The 23,143-nt window shown below is 45.6% G+C and overlaps 1 protein-coding gene and 1 non-coding gene across 7 annotated transcripts; both read right to left on the bottom strand.

Moving 5' to 3' along the window:
- Nucleotides 1-216: 216 nt before the first annotated feature.
- Nucleotides 217-22,138, bottom strand: KPNA4 (karyopherin subunit alpha 4). Of its 6 annotated transcripts, XM_054639771.2 has the most exons (18): nucleotides 21,768-22,135; nucleotides 14,073-14,117; nucleotides 13,353-13,442; nucleotides 13,237-13,266; nucleotides 13,105-13,157; nucleotides 12,316-12,411; nucleotides 12,121-12,206; nucleotides 10,383-10,469; nucleotides 8,522-8,691; nucleotides 8,391-8,435; nucleotides 7,355-7,486; nucleotides 7,044-7,172; nucleotides 5,876-5,926; nucleotides 5,618-5,722; nucleotides 4,609-4,680; nucleotides 3,894-4,056; nucleotides 3,084-3,178; nucleotides 217-2,121 (listed from the first exon to the last, which is right to left on the bottom strand). In XM_054639771.2, the coding sequence occupies exons 1-18, from the start codon at nucleotides 21,834-21,836 to the stop codon at nucleotides 2,023-2,025; spliced, it is 1,617 nt and encodes a 538-aa protein (XP_054495746.1). In that variant the 5' UTR covers nucleotides 21,837-22,135; the 3' UTR covers nucleotides 217-2,022. The 6 variants fall into 6 exon arrangements, with proteins under 6 accessions (XP_054495746.1, XP_054495749.1, XP_054495747.1 ...); XM_054639774.2 differs by lacking the exon at nucleotides 3,894-4,056 and having other exon boundaries at nucleotides 21,768-22,138; XM_054639772.2 differs by lacking the exon at nucleotides 5,876-5,926 and having other exon boundaries at nucleotides 21,768-22,132.
- LOC129124711 (small Cajal body-specific RNA 7) lies at nucleotides 6,466-6,726 on the bottom strand. Its single transcript, XR_008534895.2, has one exon.
- Nucleotides 22,139-23,143: the final 1,005 nt, after the last annotated feature.

The raw sequence follows: 23,143 nt of genomic DNA, 5'->3' as shown, positions 1-23,143 counted from the left end.
CAGTGAATATACAGAGGTAACTAAAACTGAAATAAAACTGCTATTTTTTTAACATTTACAGCAAAATAACTCCACGCTTCCAACCTGCAACAGGCAAACATTTACCAGGTAAAAACCTCAACCCAGAGCCTTTAAAAGTCACTTTCTTCACAGAATCTCTGTGTTTCGTGCTGAAAAACGTGAATATTCTATAAAGGAAGAGGCAGAGCAGCAGGGTTGCAAGTTTTAATGTTTATTTCCCCAAGACAGCCTAGCCTGCACTCTACTTGGATAAATTCACAAGCTAGATTTCCGCTGCTTCTAGTTTTAAACTTTTAACCATGTTTCTGATGACAAGGAATGCTGCAAAAATACTCTAGTCCAACAAAGAGTTATGATCACAAAATAATCTTTATCCATTCTACAGTGTTTCAGAATTACCAGCTGATTTGAAAACACAAGGTAGATATAGATGCTAATGGTGGCTAACCTGGGATGTTTTATTATAGCAAACTGTTGTTCATGCAACACTTGTGCTCAAAGGGGAAGGCACAGCATTTCCTACAATGAGCCACCTTATCAAGAGTTCAGTTTGTACAAATTTGTAACATCACCTTGAATTTAGTGTGCACGACCTCAAAACTGAGGCATTCCTCCAATTATAAAAACACTTGCAGCCTTTTTGTGCAAGTTTTAAAAATACAAAGTTTTTTTGTTTTTTTTTTCTCTCTAAAGTGGCTCAAAATAGATTGTTCATGGCTGCCTACATCTAAGATAAAAAGAGTCTAAAACAATTGGATTAGGCATATTAAAGGTGTTCAAACCATGACTTGATTTGTACATCTATTCACACCTCTTTTTTTCGCTCTTTATTCAGCAGTACATATGCACCAAATTTCATTTTTAGACGTTTCCATATCATTTTCATAGAAAACAAAGTTTGAAAACAAGTAACATTGAAACACAGCACGGTATCCTACCACAACAGAAACATTTTGGTTACAGGACTCAACGAAATCTAAAAATGAACTATGCTGGAGATTACCACATGCAAAGGTCTTCGTGTTATCTTTGAAAATGAAAAGGATGAGCTTTTATTACCACATTTTTACTGCTTTCTACTATTATGGCAACTTGTGTACTGCAACACAGTCTAGTTTGAAGGGAAATGGATGATTTTCTTTTTTTTTTTGTTTGGTTTTTTTTCCATGCAAAAATCTACAAATTAGTTTTGATGATATGGAAAAGCTTTTCATAACATCAAACATTCATCTGGTGCAAATGCACAGGGAAGCCTTCCTGAAATTCTGACTTTACAAACAACTAAGAAGCTGTAACAGGAAAAAAGAAATTAAAAAGAACTGAAAGAAAAAAAAAAAAAAAGAAGAGGGGAAAAAAATTAAAATAAAACAAAACAAAAAAAAATAGAGGAAAACACAGGCTGCAGGAGTAAACCAGAGTCTGCTGCTAAACCGGTCTCGGTGTGTCCAGTGTAAGTCGACACTTGTGAACTCATTGGATGATCTCAGGTTTCTCAGCCCCTGGAGGCGACTCAAGCTCGCACGCTCACAGACACATCACAGGCACGCCTCTGCCGCCGGGCCAGGGCTGCAGACACTCACCCACGCTGCCATTCCATCCACACGGGGCTGCAGAGCAAGGCCTGCGCTGCTCTCCCTGCGCTCTGCGCACCCCGGCTCCGATGCTGACGAGGCTGATGATGAGAGAACGCGGCCCCGCTGCTCGGGAGGCCGCTGTTCCTTCTCAGGCACTGGAGATCTGTGACCTGGAGCCCTTTTGCTTTGAACAATCTAAAGAAGCATTCAGTGTGAAGTTTGTCATTACATTTTGCCACTCATTCTCACTCGCACCCACTCGCCATCTTGACTTCATTTGGGCTTTTCTGTGATTCCAAATGAAATCTTCACATTTACTTTCCCGATTTAATGCAGCAGCGGATCCCATGAGCCAAGATTGATGGATCAAACCTTTTTTTTTTTTTTATTCAGTGCTGCATTGTACCTAAACTTCCAAAATACCACTCTAAAACTGGAACCCTTCTGCTGGTACATTGGCAGATGAATTGAAACCAAATGTTCCGCCTTGGATCGCTTCTGGAACAAGGCTTGGATCTTCATCAATCTGGAATGCAACGGGGACATTGTGAGCAGGGACACAACAGAACCTCCCCACACAGGAGCTGGACAATCCCAAAGCAGCTCCCTCCTCAGCTCCCTGCATCCAGCCCTGCCATCCCTCCCCTCACTGAGTGAGAGCACTAAAATGAAGTGATTTAAACCCAAAGGTTTTAGCTTGTATTGGTCAGGGAGTGCCACATGGCACCCCAAAGCCTCTTGTTGATACCATTTTCTCTCCTGGAAAACCTTCTGGCAGTATCAGAAACTGTCTCAAGTTCTTAGGAGAAGAGCAGCACCACTAAGCCAAGGAAGGACTAAGCCCAAACTGACGTTGGATTAAATTCCAAGTCCAGCTGTAAATGCCAAAGTTGAGTTGCTAAACAAGACTTGGCTCCTACTGCTCACATCAAAGTGAAATGCAGCACAAAAATCCCTCCCAAGTGCAAAGGGGCCATGAATGCAGCTGAGCCCATTTCTGCAGGGCTGGAGGCAGCAGGAAACCCTCCCTGCATGGCACAGACTGCCAGGGCTGCCCTTGCCCTCTGCCTTGACCCTCCTGACTGGGAATGCACACAAATCAGCCCTGCCTTGGATTTATGGTCCATTCTGAAACGGGAACAAGGCTCCTGATCAGCACATTCCACCCCTGGCATTACTCAAATATTCCAGCTCTGGCTCTTAGGCAGCAGCCTCAGCCCTGGAGGCAGCAGGGAGCTGCATCAACTGGGAAGTGTCAAGCTGAGAGCTCAGGAACTATTCACAGCCTGGGATTTTAATCCCTAGAGATGAGCCTTAAATTAGGCATCAGATCTCCTTTAGATGCCTCCTCAGCAGCAATGGCAGGAGGTGCAGGAGGTTCACACAAGGGCTCAAGGTCCCCTGAGCCCAGCCCTGGGGCTGCTGCCTCTGCCTGCAGCAGATGTGGAAAGGAAAAGCACGAGCACCCTGCAGGAGCTGCACACTCACATCATCTGAGGAGAAGAACTGGTCAATGATCTCATAAGCCAGTTTGTAGATGTCTTCATTTTCATGGTTTTGTAGCTGTTCAATTTTCTCCAGGCCTGCAACCAACACACAAGAGACCTCAGAACACCAAATTCAGGCCAAACAACTTCCAACAAAGAAATTAAAAAGTACATTGGGAATAGTTATGAATGATCTGGTTATGAATAAAGTGCTGTTACACCCACCTGGCATATTTAGATATATTTTATACATATAAACACTGAAGTTCAGTACATAGATTTGGTATTTTAAGGATTATTCTACTCCCTGTTAACAAATCCCACAGTTTTCTACCTGTGCCCAAGTTTAATATCACTGTTCTTTCATCCCTGAAAAGTTTCAGTCAACTTAAACCACACAGAATATGGAGAAAGTCTCAAAACCATGAGGAAATTAAAGTTATTACATTTTCACAACCACTGCATGTAGAATTATTTATTCCAAGTTCACCTGGACATGACTTGTGCATGATTAAGTTAAGCACCTCACCCCCACATTGACTAATTTAGTTCCTGTTAATTAGACTAATTTGTCTAATATGCAGACTGTTACAAAATCAGCACCTCATGAACTTTACTGCCATTATCCCGCTCCTCCACATTGCATTTGATCATGAATTTAGGAAAAGCTGTGGATATTCACCTGATAGGCATGAAAAAGGTGCTTTAAACCAGGTTTGCTTAAAATATCTGTGCCAGCAATAAACCCAGCACAAGCAGGATGCCAAAGCAGCAACCCCTGGAGAAGTCATGAACCCCTTGCTCCTCCTACCTCCACACTCTTCTATAAGGTTGGCTATGGTTTCTGCTTCCTCTTCAGCCATTTTTAATATATTACTTAGTCCATCCAGAACCACCTGCACAACTTGTGCATCTTTTACTGTCAGCAAGTTGCAGAAGGGAGGAATTACATTTTGTTGAATTAAGTAAGCCACCTGAGGGGGGAAAGCCAAGAGTTACAGCAGGAACGTGGCAGCAGCACAGGCAAACCCAAGGAGTCAGAGCCACCCAGCCCAGAGCACCTGCAGTGGCCACCCCAGGAACCCCTCCTGGGAAACATTTGGGGGCTAAACTGCAAATAATTGGAGATTTACAACACCCCAGAGCAAATACTGTGAATGTGTCAGTGTCAGGTAAGGAGTTTGAGCCTCACCTCTGAAGAGTGACAGCACCACCCCAACCCTGCCACAAATCTCCTACTCTGGGCCTACAAGGGACTGGAGCATCCCCTACTCATGGGTTACTGTCCTTACAATGGTCACATCCTTGTGGTGGTGGGCAAAAGGTACAAAGAAATGTGGAATGCTTGAGAATCCCATCAGAGCCCGACTGAAATCATCAGGGATGCTCTGACCCCAGGCCACCCCAGCACAAGGGGAGGTCACTCTTAAATCCCATGAGGAGAAGGGAAAGCCCTGAACAGAGAGGGAACAGGGACATCCACAACCCCATCCACAGGAAATGAAGTTTCCCAAAGCTGCACTCACCTGGTCTTTTCTCCCACTGATTGTTAAGTTGCTTATTGCCCAAGCAGCTTCTTTCTGAGTCCCAAAATCCCCCTGGAAGCACAAGCAGAGACACAACAGCCATTGTAGGGTTTGTGTCAGGCAGGATTCCCACAAATCTGCGTTTGTTACAGTCCCTCTGCAAGGAGTCACTGTAGCAGCTCAGTGAGAGGTAACAAATAAATCCTGTCCTGAGTATCTGTGTGTCCATCCCTCCTACAGCCAGGGGAAAGGGGAAAAGGGGAGGGGAAAAGGGGAGGGGAAAAGGGGAGGGGAAAAGGGGAGGGGAAAAGGGAAGGGGAAAAGGGAAGGGGAAAAGGGAAGGGGAAAAGGGAAGGGGAAAAGGGAAGGGGAAAAGGGAAGGGGAAAAGGGAAGGGGAAAAGGGAAGGGGAAAAGGGAAGGGGAAAAGGGAAGGGGAAAAGGGAAGGGGAAAAGGGAAGGGGAAAAGGGAAGGGGAAAAGGGAAGGGGAAAAGGGAAGGGGAAAAGGGAAGGGGAAAAGGGAAGGGGAAAAGGGAAGGGGAAAAGGGAAGGGGAAAAGGGAAGGGGAAAAGGGAAGGGGAAAAGGGAAGGGGAAAAGGGAAGGGGAAAGGGGAAGGGGAAAGGGGAAAAGGGAAGGTTGTTTACAGCAAGGCAAAGAGGAGCTGCAGCCCTGCACTCTGCAGCCCTTATCAGCAGCTGGCACATCTGCAGCTGAGCCCATGGCAGCTCTGATAAGGCCCTGCACGCTGCAGCACCTCGGGGCTGGGGTTACATGGAAAGTCTTCAATCTTTTCTCCCAGATCAATAAATTGGCATTTGCAGAGCTATCTGTGAGCAGCTCTGGGTTATTTGTCCCTTCCCTTAAGGAATTCCCAGATGCTTTTGCTGTTCCTTCCCTCTGCCACAGCAGATCCTTGGCAGCACAGAGTGGTTTGGGAAATCACTTTTTAAAAGACACCAGGAGCTGGAAAGCAAAGCAGGATTTGAAGCACCAATGCTTGGGATCTGACCTTATCTAGAAGATGGATTATCATTGGAACAAGGTTTGCATCTATTACTGCCTGAACTTGCTGCTGGTTTCCTGCAGTGATGTTAGATAGGAACCACACTGCTTCCTGCAAAATAAAACACCAGGAATTAACTCACAGAAGGATTCTCCATCCTTTATGTCCACTGCAACTGGCCAACCTTGAACACAACCAAGCACTGATCAGCTTGACTGGGCAGAGCTGAATTCTTGCTGAGACAAACCAAAGGGACAATCTCACCTCAGGAGGCTCCACAAGACTCCTCAGGCTGTTACCAGCTTCAACCAAATACTTCAAATTAAAAGGAGCAATTATTTGGAGACAGGAAATGCCAAATGAGCCCCTCTGATTGCTCCCAGCACTGCAATGAGCAGCTCTCAGTGACAGAATCCTCACTCCACACATGACAGTTCCTGACCTCCTTCCCACTGACCCTCCTGAGCTTCAGGAGAACGCAGCGCTATGAATTCAACTCTTGATTTTTAACAATGCTCTGAAGTTTGTGACCCTTTATGCTCATTCTGTCCACAAGGACTCTCCTGCCAGGCAAAGCAAGAACAGATCCCTTCCCCAGCAGCCCCTCCCTGAGTTAAACTCCCAGCCCTCACCCCCCTTTTACAGAGGGAATCTCAACTTTAATCAACAAGTAACAGCTTTAAATACAATTTTAAGTATATTCAGAGTAGCAACCTTTTAAAATCCCACAGCTGATAGACTTCTCCCTTCCTAGAAATCCTCCACCATTCAATTCCCTTCTCAGCCTCCTTGAATAAGAACTTTTGAGCTGAGAATTTCAGAAGAAGCTTCAGCAGTGCTCAGCCCTGGCTCTCTGAGATCAGAGCACAGGATCACTGGTGACCCTGGAGACATTTGGGCTGCCTGGGGCTCTCCTGGTGGGCTTTCCTGGGCCTTTAATCACAGGCAGTGTTGCAGAGGGGCCCGCGGTGCCCAACACGCCTCAGATGCACTCCTGGCTCAGCACTGCCATCAGTGCCCCCACGAGAGCCCCCACACAGCACACACAGCCCCCACCCTTCCCACACACACCCATCACACACACCCACCCAACTGTCTCTGTGTCATCACCTCTGAGAGAGCCAGGGCAAGCCTTAAGGGGACACTCCAGGTACTGAGAGCTCCTACACAAGTCAACAGCCAGACTGACAAGAGAAAGCTTTGATTTCCTACAAACACTGACATTCCTGTCCTTCCCTATGGACATTAATTCAATTCCTTCCCTATGGATATTCATTTCCAGAAACAAAAAAAATCAGTATTTGCTGACATTTGCCACAAACTGGTGGAAGGAGTCCATTACTCACATCTTTATGGCACTATGCAATGTGGAAGCCCAGCTCAGCCAAATGTAAAATTTCTCCATCAGGTACAAATCTCTGGTGTTGCTCACCTTATTAATTTTTTCTTTGGGATGTGTCAGAAGTGCTGGGAAATGTGAGAGAGCCTCACAGTTGAGAACCACCTGTGTCTGCTCATCGGTGCCGGTGACGATGTTCCCCACAGCCCTCAGCGCAGCCGTCTGGAAACAAAACCAAAACCAAAACATTTCCTCTCTAAACACCCTCTGCAGCAGATAGAAAGGGTTTATATGCAAATGCTGCAGCACACAGGGAAAAATATTTATTACATTCAATGTGAGTTCTAGAAAGGAAGGGTTCTCTGACATTTTGGGGTCACCTGCTCTGTGCGAGCCAAACTCACCTGGACTTTGACTTCCTGGTGGCTGAGGAGAGGAACCAGGTGAGGGACAATGCCAGAGTCTATCACCATCTGGATCTGCTCGTTGCCAGCGTCCGTCAGATAGGACAGTGCCCAGACTGTGTCCACCAGGATCTGCCAGGACACAACAGCAGCTCTGGCAGCAGCACACACACCGAGCCAAACCAGGCACGGTTGGGTGCACTGACAATAATCTGAGTTAATATCTGGGAGCATTCACATGCAGCAAAGCCAGTCTCAGCAGCAGGAAATGTCAATGTTTCAAATGACAGCTGGCAAAAATATTGAGTGAGTGCTGCTCCAGCTGACAGTTCGTGACTGGCTCACCAATACAGGAATTTTAGAAACTCTAATAAATTTAATTTCCCCTCCTTAGAGACAAGAAATTAAATCACACAATTACTACAGGAATTGTAAAGTTAATACAGACATATTTTTTGCAGAGCACTGATGCCATTAACTCAGCTACAACTTCTTTATGAAGCAAAGAGTTAATCTTAAATTCTGATTTATGTTCAGACAAAAAGCTGACTCATTCCATAATTTCAATGAAGTTTTGCTCATTTACTTCACTTTTAAATGACAATTTCATATTTAATGAAATTGTCATATTTAATGAAATTTAACCTCAGAAGTTACAGCTAACCCTGACATTTGACATGTGCAGCAGACACTGGTTTTTCTTTCATTCACACTGATTTTCATTAAAAATTAAAGTTCTAGGCAAAAAAAATTCTGTATTTCTTTGTGAATGAATGCTCACAGAAATAAAAATAGAAAGCAGTTTCAGTCATAAGTGCAGGGAAAGTACATGCAAATAAACACTTGCAAAGACAGGAATACTAGGGGAAAAAATCACTATTTAAAAATAACATCAGTATTTCAAAAGAAGCAGTTAATAGATATCCACAGCAGCTTGTCCCAATCAAAGGGAACACCCCAGATTTCCCCTTGATTTTACATTTCAGCTGCAAACCCAGAGCAGAAGCTGCACGTGGCTCTGGGAGGGGTCACTCACATTTACATCCGTGTGGTGAATCAGAACACAGAGCGCTGGCAGGATCTGAGGGGGAAACAAACACGCAGGGTTAGCCTGGAGGCAGAGCAAGGCCAGGCCAGCCCCTGCAGAGCCCTCCCGCCCTGCAGCACCTCCTGGATGGTCTCCATGGGCGGAGGGGGGTCCTTGTGGCGGCACAGGTTCACCATCACCCAGGTGACGTTCCTGAGGAAGGTGATGGGGATGGAGGGGCTGATGAAGGACAGCAGCGGCTTCACTACTCCAAGGCTAATGACGTAATCTCTACACTGGGGTCCGTCACCTGTGGGGCACAAGCAGGGCTTGGAACACAAACCATCCCAGCAGATGCAGAGTTTAACAGCAAACATCCATCCCACTGCTTAAGATTTTAACAGCAAGCATCTGTCTTGTTTACAGATTTGTACTCTGTTAAAATTTAGAGATTTTACCAGAAAATGTCCCTGCATTTACAGATTTTATCAGAAAATATCCCAGCATTTACAGATTTCTATTCTGTTAAAATTCAGAGATTTTACCAGAAAACATCCCTGCATTTACAGATTTTATCAGAAACCATCCCAGCATTTACAGATTTTATCAGAAAATATCCCAGCATTTACAGATTTCTATTCTGTTAAAATTTAGAGATTTTACCAGAAAACGTCCCTGCATTTACAGATTTTATCAGAAAACATCCCAGCAGTTACAGATTTTATCAGCAAGCATCTATCTTGTTTACAGATTTGTACTCTGTTAAAATTTGGAGATTTTACCAGAAAACGTCCCTGCATTTACAGATTTTATCAGAAAATATCCCAGCATTTACAGAATTTATCAGCAAACATCTGTCTTGTTTACAGATTTGTACTCTGTTAAAATTTGGAGATTTTGCCAGAAACCATCCCAGCATTTACAGATTTTAACAGCAAACATCCATCCCATTGCTTAAGATTTTAACAGCAAGCATCTGTCTTGTTTACAGATTTGTACTCTGTTAAAATTTAGAGATTTTACCAGAAAATGTCCCTGCATTTACAGATTTTTTCAGAAAACATCCCAGCATTTACAGATTTTAACAGAAAACATCCCAGCATTTACAGATTTTATCAGAAAATATCCCATTGCTTACAGATTTTATCAGCAAGCATCTAGCTTGTTTACAGATTTGTACTCTGTTAAAATTTGGAGATTTTGCCAGAAACCATCCCAGCATTTACAGATTTTATCAGAAACCATCCCAGCATTTACAGATTTTATCAGAAAATATCCCAGCATTTGCAGATTTTACCAGAAAATATCTATCCCATCATTTACAGATTTCTATTCTGTTAAAATTTTGAGATTTTACCAGAAAACATCCCAGCATTTACAGATTTCTATTCTGTTAAAATTTTGAGATTTTACCAGAAAACATCCCATCATTTACAGATTTCTATTCTGTTAAAATTTAGAGATTTTACCAGAAAACGTCCCAGCATTTACAGATTTTACCAGCAAACATCCATCCCTTCATTTAGAGATTTCACCATCATTTACAGATTTACAGTGCTGGGTAAGGGAAAGGGGTGGCAGACAAACACCAGACCACCAAGAACTGTGAGAACCCAAAATATTCCTGAAAATTCCTTGACAAAATTTCCAAACAATAATAAAACATCCCCAGAGGGTGGTGGTGGTGGCAAGGAGTAACAATAATAAAACATGCCCAGAAGTTGATGGTGGCAGGAGTTACAATAATTAAATAATAAAATAATAATAAAATAATAAATAATAATATAATAATAATAAATAATAAAATTAATACGATTAATACAATTAATAAATTATTATTATTATTATTATTATTATTATTATTATTATTATTATTATTAATAATAATAATAATAATAATAATAATAATAATAATAATAATAATAATAATAATAATAATAATAATAATAATAATAATAATAAACGCCCCCAGGGGGTGGTGCTGGCAGGAGGGAGACCCACCTATGATATTTCCTAAAGCCCACACTGCTTGCTCACAGACATTTTGATGAGGTGAATGCAGCAGTCTCAGGAAAAGCGGCACAGCATCTGAAAGGTACAAAAATAACCCAGGGAAATGGTTAAAAATGCATCCCCAAAGAGCACAAACTCTCACATGAGACTTGATTTTCCTGTTAAGAGCTGGTGAAAGCTTCACTCATTTCCCAGGTGATACTGAAATAAAACACTGCAATGATTCCTCCTTTGCTGCACATCCTTACAGAGCCTGCACTTGAGAATATTAAAGCCCTGACATTTAATTTGTTTGCAAGCCTCAAGTTTACTGAAGCTTGTCAGGGTCCAAATTTAGCTCCATTTATTGAATTCAGAAATTCTCTGCTAAGTTATGCAGCAGCCCCAAGTGCAAAGGAACAACAGAGACCAAACTCCAAGGAAGCAACTGGAGAATAAGCAGGAATGGAGTGGGAATTAAGGAGAGGGAATGTGGGAAGAGGGCAGGAAAGAAATCCACATTTACATAATTAATTCTGTTTTATTCTCCCCCAGCACTGAGGTGCTTGCTTACATAACAGCCCAGTCTGTAAGGAACCCATTTATTTCATAAATTTCAAGAGAAATTTGAAATTTTTAGTTGGATTTTTTTCTTAATGTAAATCATATGTTTAACAGAGAAACAACTGATCAGCAGGATTCTTATTCCCTGCTAAATGAAGGTATTTACAGTTTTTAAGGAGAAAAAACATCTCCAGCAAGCAGATTAATAAATTCTTATGGAAAAATTACAAAAAATCATTTTAAATTGAAATAAATAATAACTTAATATATCACAGCTATTAAATTGACTAACAGAGTGCAATAGAGACCTACAGAAATCACTGAAAAAGTGATCAAATAATTCATAAATTAGATTTAAAGTATTCTACATCAGGGGTGGGATAGATTATCTATTCATTGGATTTCCCAAAGAAAACTAAGGTTGCAACTGGGGAAGGAAGAGGATGGAGAAAAAGATAAAAGTATTACCAAAGGTACATCCTGTAAGAGTGAAAATCAAATTATATCAAAGTTCACAGGCTCTCAACACCAAGTTTGCAAAAACAGAAGCAACTGATCTTGCAGCCAACATAATGTTGGTGCATTTTTCTTCCTTAAATGTTAGGAAAAACTCATTTCACTGCATCTCTGATTCTTCAAGAAGCTCTGGTTCTCCACTCAATTAAAGCCCTGCCCACTTGGTTCTGATTTAGCAACAGAAGCTCTGCTCCAGGACATGCCTGGAGTCCAGAGCAAAGTTTGCTTTGCCTGGTAGCTCAGATTCCAGCCACAATTCCTTCCCACGTTTCACATGCCCCAGCAGAGGAAGGACAGGAATTGTAATTCAACTTCATTTTGGAAGAGTTCAGTGTCAGGCACCCTCTGGCCTGTGAATATTCTCCTCTCTTCACAACAGGGAGCTTTTCAGAGGGCTTGTTTGGTTTGATTCCAAGTTTTTTGCAGTTTTTTTTCCCAAGTTTGAAAGCTGGAAGCCAGCAGGTACCAACTCTGCTAAGATATTTTGAGTTTCCAGCTGCTGCTCACCATTAGGAACCCCAAGTGGGTGTAAACCCTGAGGAAACGAAGGCAAAGCCAGGAGTGTGAGGTGAACACCTGGCACAGCTCCTTGGGGGCCCTGACTGCCAAGCTGACCCCAACCAGAGCCCAGGTGTGGGTGGCAGCAGATCCCCCCTGCAGGACTCACTGGATTGAACTACAGCCTGGGTTTGCTCCGAGGTTCCAGAGGCGATGTTCGTCAGGGCCCACGCAGCTTCAAACTGCAAGGAAGGACTGCAGACAAGGAAAAAGCACCGGTGTTAGCACCCACATCTGGGGCACACAGCTGAACTGCAGGGACTGGGGCAGCAGGGGCAGTAGTTGGAGTTTTGGCACTACTCACTTGTCATCTCTTTCAAGACAGTGCACTAGGATGGGTAATATTCCTGATTTGATTAGGTCGTCGATGGGTGGGTTGCGGTCACTGGACAGCAGCTTCCTGCAGGAAAATGGACAAAAAACCAAATTACTGACAAATCCTGCCTGGAAAGGAGCAGGGGATTGTGCAATCCAAGCTTCCCCTCAAAAAGGGATCAGTGCTGTCACTGGAGCTGGGCAGGCAAGGCTCCCTGTGGTTGAGTTTGGGATCTCCAATGGAGTCCCAATGACCAAACTGCTCCTGCTGGGCTGGGAATTCCTTCCCAAGGGTTTCCCCCCTCCTCCCACAGGATTTGTTTCCTCCTCTTTAATTGAAAATAACCCCCCAAAGTGAAATTATTGAGCCACTGCTAAAGCAAAGCCATTCTATCCATTTCATTCCATGCTTTCTCCCCTCTGGAAGTTTATCACCAGCCAGGAAAATAAAAGATGAGAGTTGTTCAGCTCCAACTCCTACAAAAGGAGACACTCAGCTCTTTCTGCACTCAAAGCCAAAGCTTTTACAGTCCTTTAAAGTGTGCATTTTGCTCTGTGAGAAGCATCACCAAAAGAAATGCAGGTATTTACATGTAAAGGAAATCCACACTACTTAAAAGGTCTGTGTATTCTGGTTTCTTCAAAGTTCTATTTTCCTTTTAAAAATCACTTCATTAATACCATTTCAGTTAAGCTGGAACACATTTTCTGACATGAAGAGCACGATCAAATAAAAATAAAAATAAAACCAGGATATTTGAGGAAAGTGTGTTCTTACCTTGCTGCCTGCACAGCACTTAACTGAATACCCTGGTTGTCACTTGAAGCATTCTAAAAGAAGAGAAAATACATTTCTCACACATCTGTCATCCTGCCATGAAGAATATTCAAACAATGTAACAGTTTTTACCTGTACTATTGCCTCCAAAGAAGTATTTTGCTGGAAAACAGAGACAAGAAGCAGTCAGAAATTCCAAATGTCTTTAAGGATGCAAAAAGAAGAAATTATTGCAAGTTAACTCTTACCACTCTGAAGTCCCCATCAATATCAGAATCCTCACAGATATCTTCATGGGGAACATTCCTTCTCTTTAGGAGATGCTCATCTCTTTTGTTCTTCAAGAGAAAAATGGTGGAATTCCTTTAAAACTTGGATTTAGGGGGAGTGGGGGGTTCTGTCTCAAACAATCATAACCACACCACCACTGACACTGAAATGTTCCAAAACCAGCTGAAAAGCACTGCCCAGAGAAGCACAATTTGGGAATTCTTCCTAAAAAATCCTGCATCCAACTGGTGCTGGACATTTCACGTGCACACCAACATTCCAGTTTATTTCTCATCATTTCTAACAGGACACAGCAATTCCCACAGCTTTTCTGTTCAGCTCAGATGAAAAATAATTCCACTTGTGATTCCTTTTTTCCAACAATTTCAGTTTTACCTTCACACTCTTCCACACTTAATTGTAAGGAAATATTTTTCTGCCTGCAGATGAGCAGGAACAGCTGATTTATAAAGGAAAAACCAAATCTTTAAAAACCTCTAGAAGTGCAAGGAGTCATCCCTAAATTAGGTTAAAAATAAACTCCTGGTTTTCAGCACAAAAGTTGTGGAACTCCCATAACTTCAGAACTTTTGAGTCTTTACTGAAAACTCTTCCATTTTATCAGAGTAACAACAAAGTAAAATCCCATTTGGTGAGAATAATTGTATAAAATAAAAGAATAATCGGGGTTGCCTCACCTTTCTCAACTCCACGACAACTTCATTTCTTTGTCTTCTCATAGTCTGAAAAACATAAAGATAAAAATCATCTGCATTTAGAGAAATTTAAAAAGTTCTTGTACAACTATTTCAGTTCATGTATTTTAAATAAAACTTTTACACACAGGGTTTAATTTTCATTATAAAAGTAGAGATCCTACAGGAAATAGAAATAACTGCAATATTTCTGTTATTTCATACTAAAACATTCTCCTAAGTCTTCAAGTTGAGGAAAAAAGGAATTAGGAATGAAAGCACATTTTTCAAAGGGCAAGATGGAGAGGAGTCATGCACAAAACAGCACCAAAAGCACTAAAAGGACCATGGCAATCCAACAGGAAAATAACTTTATAAAGAAGCTCATATTAAGAGACCTGCAAGCAAAGCTGAGTTCCAGAACTGTTATTTATAAATTAGACCCTTTGACATTCCAAGAGCAGAATTTTTTGTCATTTTCTCTACAGCTGCCATTGACAGTGCTCAGGGTAAAACAACAATTGTAAATATACATAAATTGGTTTATTGCTGCTTGTGTTACTGCAGTGAAAACAGAAATAAATCAGGCTGGAGTGATTTTATTTGAACACTTTGAACTCTGCAGCGAATGAGAACAGCAAAATTCCAAACAATTCCATTTTTATTGTGACAAGCCCAGGGAAAGCTGGAAGTCCCTGGGAAAAGGAACCTCCTGAACAGCAAGGAGATCTGAAGATAAACATTAAAAGCTCACTTTTAAAGCATTTTTCTTCCTTATTCTTATCAAAAAGAAGGTGCAGTTGATCAAATCCAATTTCAGCTGAGAACAACACTGCAGCTCCCCAGAGAAAAAGGGTAAGGAGAGGAAAAAGTGGCAAAGCAGGGCTGGTTCCTGCAGCTCTGGGGGCAGAGGGGAAAATCCACGCTCCCCCAGGGAGAGCTGCCTGCTCTGCCAAGGGCAAAGGGCCAGGGGCAGCTGCAGCAGCCTGGGGCAGCCAGAGAGGGGAGCTGAGGCCTCTTTCTTGTTGGGATATTTGTTGTGGTCCCACTCAGCTCTGTCTGTGTCAGCAGCAGCTTTGCTGGGAGCAGCAGTGCCAGGTCTGGGGTCTGGGAAGAGCCACCCCTCTCCCAAAATCAGCACTCCAAGCCTAAGGGTGATTCTGGGGGGCAGTGCTGATTTTCTGCCCTGTGCTTTGGGAAGGTGGTAAAGGCCTGGCAGATCCTCAAGGGAGTGGTGATGTCCCACAGCTGGGATCCCCCAGGGCAATGGAGGCAGCTCTGGAGAGCAGAGGGAAGGCAGGAATCACCCCAGGGATGCTCCTCTGAGCTCCAGGAGAGGCTGAGCCACTGCTGGATCCCACCCAGCACTGCCAGGCTTTGCAAAGGTGCTGCAGCTTCCACCTGCCTTAGGCACTCCAGGCTCTCAGGGGAGTTTCTCCAAACTCCACTGATCTGGCACATCCAAGATAATAATAATATAAATAATAATAATAATAATAAATAATGTGAGGAAAGCCTCTGATGATCAGATTGCAGAACTGCACCACGCCCCTGATGATCTCACAGGCCTTTAACACCTTCCCAAAGCACAGGCCAGCAAAATCAGCATTGCCACCCAAAATTTGCCTGGGAGAGGGGTGACTCTTCCAGACCCCAGGGCTGACACTGCTGCTCACAGCAAAGCTGCTGCTGACACAGACACAACTGAGTGGGACCAGAACAAATGTTACAATACAAAAAAAGCCTCAGATGTATCATTTAGAAAAGTCTGTATCATTTAGAAAATTCTTTCCTTAAAAATTCCTGCCTGCAGGTGATGGGACTGTAAAGGATCCTCTGGTGGGACAGGGAGGATGCTCCCCCTCCTGCCAGGAGCTGACAGGCCTGGCTGAATTCCTGCCTGCACACCTTGCAATCTCAAAAGCCTCCACATGAAAGACAAGCCAGCACTGAAGTCACTCTGAAGCACCATTTCCCAAAGCCTGCCCCCACTAAAATCACTCTGTGTACACAGAGTCTGTTGACTGAAGAGTTCCAGGTCAGCCTGGCACTGCTCATCCTCTGAGGAGGAGGAGGAAGAGCACAACAAATGAGAGCTGAAGGCAGCTCTGCCACGGGATCCCCAGTGCCACCAGCCCAGCTGGAGAAGGAAGAGCCTGGAGAGAGTGAAATGCCAAGCAGAGCCCAGCTGGGCTCGTGCAGCTCACAGGGCAGAGATGAGGGGTGGTGGTGTCCTGGCTCCGGGGGACATCTGAGCCCCATGAATCAGCTCCCAGCACCACAGGAAACCCCTGGGACCAGCCCAGCCCAGCTCAGAGGGGCCTGGCAAGGGCTCCAGCTGAGAAACGTGCCCCACTCTGCCAGGAATGCACGTGGCTGTCCCAGGCACTGGATCCTGTTTGTCGTTTGCTACATCAAAAATCAAATGATCCGATCTATTTCTGTCGGCCTGCCATGGCCACCCCTCCATCCTCCTTTTTTCAATTATATTTAGCTTCAGATTTATCATAAGGGCTATTTCTGACCATTAGTCATGACTGAGCCCTTCAGCTTATCACTAAAATCTCCTGGTAGTGATGCCTGCAGGATCCTGGGACATTCTGGGGGTTTTCAAGGAGCTGGGATGCACCAGCCTTGCCTAAAAACACACCTGGAACGGGAGCCTGGAATGGGGAGCCTGGAATGGGAGCCCGGAATGGGGAGCCCCGGAATGGGGAGCCCTGGAATGGGCGACCCTGGAAGGGGGAGCCCTGGAAGGGGAGACCTGGAAGGGGAGACCTGGAATGGGGAACCCTGGAATGGGGAGCCCTGGAATGGGAGCCCTGGAATGGGAGCCCTGGAATGGGGAGCCCCGGAATGGGGGACCCTGGAATGGGGGACCCTGGAATGGGGAGCCCCGGAATGGGGAGCCCCGGAATGGGGAGCCCTGGAATGGGGGACCTGGAAGGGGAGACCTGGAATGGGAGACCTGGAATGGGGGACCTGGAATGGGGGACCCTGGAATGGGCGACCCTGGAAGGGGGAACCCTGGAATGGGGAGCCCTGGAAGGGGGAGCCCTGGAATGGGGAGCCCCGGAATGGGGGACCCTGGAATGGGAGCCCTGGAATGGGAGCGCTGGAATGGGGAACCCTGGAATGGGGAACCCTGGAATGGGGAACCCTGGAATGGGGAACCCTGGAATGGGGAGCCCTGGAATGGGGGACCCTGGAATGGGCGACCCTGGAAGGGGGAACCCTGGAATGGGAATCCTGGAATGGGGAGCCCTGGAATGGGCAACCCTGGAATGGGGAGCCCTGGAAGGGGGAACCCTGGAATGGGGAGCCCTGGAATGGGGAACCTTGGAATGGGAGACCTGGAAGGGGAGACCTGGAATGGGGGACCCTGGAATGGGATCCCCTCCCTGAAGGGATCAGGAGCTCAGCCTGTGCTCACTCCTGGCTGGGGTGGGGCTTTTTTGCTGTTCCAAAATGTTCCACTCCATGTCTCCACTTCCAGCAGGGAGCTCTGACAGCACAGGAGGAACTGTAGAACTCTGGCTGCTGCTCTCATCCCAGGGAATGGTTTCCAAGGGCACGTTGTTTCTGCTGGGGAACTGCAGAGTCAACAGTTATTGTAAATCAAGAATGAGCTGCTTGTGCCATCCTTCCTTCCTTCCTTCCTTGCTTCCCAGGAAGTTGCTACCAGCACCAGTGTGGTCTGGGACTCCAAATAAAAACAAAGCACACCCCACAGGGAATAGACAGCTGAGAACAGACTGGTTTTCCCCAGTTACAGTCAGTGATTCAGGCCCCCCTCCATCCATTACCCCCTCCTATACAAATCCCATCTCAATTCCAAAGTGCAGCAATGAAATCTGCTCTGGAGACCACTGCTGAAAATGCTGTGGGATCATAAAGCCAACCCAAGATACCCCCAGAGGTCACATCTCAGCAACTTCAGAATGGAAATGGGAGTCTGAGCTCCAGATAAAAAAATAAAAATCAATATGACATTACATGTGCCACCAGGCCCATTTTTCCTGGAGAAGCTGTGCATGGCAGAGAAAATGCCTTAAACAAATATCTCAGTATCATTTCAAAGTGACAAGATGGATGAGCTTCACCACAGAACTCCAAGTCAGCTTAAAGGAGCCTATTTTTATCTCACTGAGTGAAATTCCTGCTCTCCTTCAGTTCTTCCATATTTAATCCCAAGCAGACTATTTTGTGTGGGATCCAGAAAGGGCTGAAAAGCTTCAAAGTACCTGCAATATTCAATATATCTCACACCACCACCTTTCCTTCACTCCCCTGGAGCTTCCTTGGTGTTCTCAAAAAATATTGGTATTTTTGAAGTCCACTGAACGATGCTGGCAGCTCTTAAAATCCTGACATTACTGATCTTCAAGCATCTTGATGCAATGGCTGCTCCAAAATTAGTTTTGAAGTGCTCTGCATCACAGAATTATCATCATTTCCCTTCATGCATCTCTCAATTGCAGAGCAGGAATCTCTGTTTAACACCTCTGCTGTGCTGGCACTGTTCAAGCAATCCTTCATCTCACACAGGTGAGGCAGGGCAGGAAACATTCAGCAGATTCTTCCAAGATTTCCAGAGAAATAAAATGCAGGAAATATTTTTTTATTTCATTAAAAAAAAAAACCCTCTAAATGTCAGTCAGATTGCAGTGCTGCAGCAGGCAACAATCACCAAGAGAAAATGAAATGTTCAATCACCAGGTGAAAGAAAATGAAGCGAATAAAACAGCCCAAAACTCTGCAAACCTTCCCAAATCAAGATCCCTCAATGCAGGACTAAAAAGGCATTATTTAAACTCAATTTGTCCATAACAATCCAGCACAGTCACAGTGATCAATTTGGACTTCTCTGGGCTCTGTACAGTGAAGATCTGGGGTTTAATTCCAAGATCTGTGGTACCACCATTAAAAACAAAGCTTGGGTGGGTGTCAGCACAGCCATCCCCACAAGAACCAGCAAAAACCAGCTCAGCCTTTCTCATCCAAGGGAAAAAAAAAAGCCCAAGCAAAACCTGTTCCTCACTGAAGACAAGATGAAAAAAGTCACCTTATCCTGCTCCCTAATGCACCAGTATTTGCATAATTTAATACCAGAGCCCAGATAAACCCTTCTCCAAGTCAGGCTTTGGGGTTGGAGGTTAAAAACTGTGGCCACTTCTGCAGTTTGCAAGGCTCCTCTTGGTGCTGAACCAATTCTATTTTCCCCCCACAGCTCTAAAATCTTGAAGACCCTAAAAAAAACCGTTGCAAGCACTGAAATCTTCAATTCCCCTCAGAGCTGCCTCAGCTCCAAATTACTGCTCTCCCTCTATTCCAAACTTTGTCACACCATGTGCTCCTTTGGGCAGGAGCAGAAAGCAGGGACAGGACAAGGATTTCCTGGAGATTCCTGCTCCCAGGGAATGCCTCAATTCCCAGTGTCACCAGCAATCTGGCATCTCCAAACACATGGCAGCAATTATTTACAACGTGCCCGTGCAGGAAATGTTTGCCCAAGACTTGAGCATATGAGGGAATTTTGTCACACATCTGATGCAAAACAGGTGCTTGTGTTGGGGGTTGTTTTCTTTTTTTCCTCCCCCCACTCTTTTTTCCAGGCCAGAATTTGTGTTTTTAGAAGCATATTGGGAGAAAGAAACCAAATATCCAAAAAGGTGAGTAAATGTTTTGTACTTCAGGGGATAAAATGTAGGAAATTCCCTGCTTTTGGTCAGAAATGCAAGAACTTCCTGTGAATATGTAAAACCTGGAAGGCAAGGACAATGTGACAGGAACTGTAACTGTCAATGGACTGATGTGAGCACATGGAATTAAGAGATAACATTTGTAGGAAGTTTGCAATTCACAACATGGCAACCTTTCATAACCTCTAGAAATCTCTCCATTTGGCACCCACCAAAATTAGGGTGATTTCTCATTTCTCTAGGGGTAAAACTGTCATGGAAAATTTTGAAAAAACAATGGCTTTGTAAAAACAACCCAGGGCCAACAAGAATTTCAGTGCAGATCAAAAGGGGGAGGAGTGAAGGAGATAAAGATCAAATGTTGGCTTCCTCTGCCAAATAAATACACAACTTTGAGCCCAAGCAGCCCTGCAAGCTGGATTTTGGAGGCTGGCTGGGAGTGGGCACCAGCAGCTCCCCCAGCCTGACCAGTGTGATGTGTAAGCACTTAGTGAGCAGCAGGGACAGCCAGAGCTGAGCTATTGTATGAAAAATAGCCCTGCTATAACCGTGGTTATTTTAGGGAGCAGGCATGTGCTCCAGGATTTGCTGGATAAATGTCACTCTCTAAAATTTAACACGGCCCAGCAGTGGGTTTGGGCTGTGGAAAAAGGCATTTCAGTGCTGCAGCAAATAAAACAAAATGACTGAAGAGCTTCTGACACACTCCCACGTGGTGTTACCTGCGTGTCCATCTTGAACCTTCCCTGCTTCAGCCCTTTTCCCCTACAGTGCTGCACCAAAGCACCTGAATTCCAGCCTGTGCCTGCTCAGGAACCCCATTTTTCACTGCAATGGCACATTCTGTGTGCAGTCCTGAAGATGCCTTCCTATAACTGCCTATTCAGTGGTCACAACAATTTATATTAAAATAAATTAGTATCTAAGGCAAGGGGTTACCTCACAACCCTGCCAGCAAACAGAGCAATTAATTATTCCCACTCCCAATATTTTTGCCAAAAGTTTGGACATAACTGAGTAATAAGCTGTTTTATCAATCTCACCGGACAGGTTAAAAAGCCAGGTGTTACAGACTTCTGGGAAACTTGGCTGATGTTTAAATTAATACAGGGAACATAAAGGAGTTTTTTACTTTTGAAACATTGTAATGTCTTCACATATAGGACTGGAATATTACGGAAAACACGAGGGACACTTTGAGGCCAGTAAAAAGCATCCACGAGAACACCAAAATTCTTGTCGAGAACCCTGAGCAGACAATTTTAAGCTCCAACCAGCACTCCTGGCTGAGTGTTCAAAGGTGAGCATTGACACCTAGTTTTAAAATTCGACTAATTTCCTAAGGAAACCCCAAGTTAATTATGTATCCTGCTGTGTTTAGGAAGCACCTTCGCAGCTCAAATAATTGAACCACCAAAAAGTTCAGGGGCTCTGTGCTACGAGCCAAAACGGCTTCTCAACTATCTGAACAGAAAACAAGAAATATTAAAAAAAATTTAAAAAAAGAGAGAGAGATAGAAAGTGTTTTAAAAAAATAATCTTGCTATGAAAGTTAGGGCGTTATTTATTTCATTAAGTATCCTGGAGACACGCAGCAGAACACCCAACCGGGCCCTAATCCTGACTCAGGCTTTTAGGGGCCGCTCGGAGGGATCGTTCCTGCAGCAATTCCGCCGAGCGCACGCCGCACCGGGGCCGCTGGGCCAGGGCCGGGCCGAGCCCCGGCGGGCGCGGCCGCCCGGGAGGAGCTGCGGCCGCTGCCGGGCCCGAGGGGCCGCGGAGCCCCGGAGCGACCCGGGCGGGCCCGGCCGCTGCCCCTCGCCGGGAGCCCCCGGGCCCGGGCCCAGGCCCGGCCGCGCCCGGCCCGCAGCGCGGCCTCGGCGGCTCCTTCCTCCCTCCCTGCCCGGCCTGCCCTCCCTCCCCGCCCGGCAGCGCCGCTCCCGCCTCCCCGCGGCTCAGGGCGGGCTGGGCCGCGGCCGGGCCCCGCCGCGCTCACCTCCAGGTCGCGGCCTTTGTTCTTGAAGTTCTTGAGGCGCTGGTTGTCCAGCTTCTCGTTGTCGGCCATGGCGGGGGCGGCCAGCGAGGAGCGCGGCCCCTCCGCCTCCGCCCGGGCCCGAGCGCGCCGGGGGCCCGGCGGGCCCGCTCTCGGCCTCGGCGAGCCGGGAAGGGCCGGGGCGAGGGGGCGCCGCTGCGGGGCCGGGTGTGGGGGCCCGGAGCGGGGCCGGGCGCGGTGCGGCGGGCAGGAGCGGGGCCCGGAGCGGGCGGTTCGGAGCGGGCCCGGGCCGGTCCCGGCGGCCCGAACGCGCCGGTGCCGCCGAGCGGGGGAAGGGACGGGGCGAGCGAGGCTGGGAGGGGGGAGCGGGGCCAGCCTCGCTCTGGGCGCCGCCGCCCATTGGCTGCGCCCCGCGCGCCCCGCGGCCAATGGCGGCGGAGAGGGAGAGGGCGGGAGCGGTGACGCAGCGCGGGCGCGGGGAGGGAAGGAGGGGCCGCCTCAGCGCCGCCGCCATCTTGGGCGCTGAGGGGCTGAGGGGAGGGGCGGCGGGACGGGCGCTTCCCGCGCCTGCGCTGCTGCCGGGAAGGGACCAAAGTTAATATTTTAATCCTTCCCCCAACTGCGCTTTCCCTTGGCTCCCCTCGTGAAGCCGGCAGTTTACAGTTTAATCCTTCCGCTCGCTACGCTTGGCATTCACTCCCCTCACGGAGCCGAAAGTTGACCCCTGAATCGCTCTCTCCCCTACACCTTACATTCAGTCCCTTCATAGAGCCGAAAGTTAATAGTTTAATCCTTCCCCTCAATAAAGTTTGCATTTGCCACTATTATGGAGTCAAAAATTAAGTTTAATCCTTCCCCTCATTACACTTTGCATTTATTGCATCATGGAGCCGAAAATTACACTTCAGTCTTTCCCCACACTCAGCATTCACTAAGAATAATCCCCCTTCCTCTCAGTCTTCCAGAATTTTAGCAAAAACAACAACAAAAAAAAAGCTGCTACAGAAACTTTAAATTCTTAATGAAATAAGATAAACAGTATTGAAAGCAATAGAGAGATACACTTGCAGAGCAGAGGGGATGGTAATTTTGTTCCTACTTGTGAAATTTCACCTGGAAAATAATGCCTTTGTGCCATTGCTAGAAGAATTCTCTAGAATATGTATATAAATAAATAAATAAATAAATAAATAAACATACTGCCCTCATCCTGCCTGTAGTCTCTACTAATTTTTAATGATTGGAAATGAACTCTGTGAAGTCTTCATTGTTGATAGAGCTCATTATCATTTTCCGTGATACTTGCTGAGAAAAGGCAAAGTTGTGACAGGAGATGCTTTTCCCAAGTGTGAAAATGAAGCCACCAAGTCCCTCAGAGA

This window comes from Agelaius phoeniceus, chromosome 10 (genome assembly GCF_051311805.1).
Source record: "Agelaius phoeniceus isolate bAgePho1 chromosome 10, bAgePho1.hap1, whole genome shotgun sequence".
Classification (NCBI taxonomy): domain Eukaryota; kingdom Metazoa; phylum Chordata; class Aves; order Passeriformes; family Icteridae; genus Agelaius; species Agelaius phoeniceus.
This window is presented reverse-complemented; position numbering and strand designations above follow the sequence as displayed.

Coding starts and splice junctions, on each gene's coding strand:
- KPNA4 (XM_054639771.2), bottom strand. CDS start 21,836: ATGGCCGACAACGAGAAGCTGGACAACCAGCGCCTCAAGAACTTCAAG. Junction 13,443..14,072: donor TTGTCGTGGAGTTGAGAAAG/GTGAGGCAACCC, acceptor TTTCTCTTGAAG/AACAAAAGAGATGAGCATCT. Junction 3,179..3,893: donor CCTTATAGAAGAGTGTGGAG/GTAGGAGGAGCA, acceptor TGTTGGTTGCAG/GCCTGGAGAAAATTGAACAG.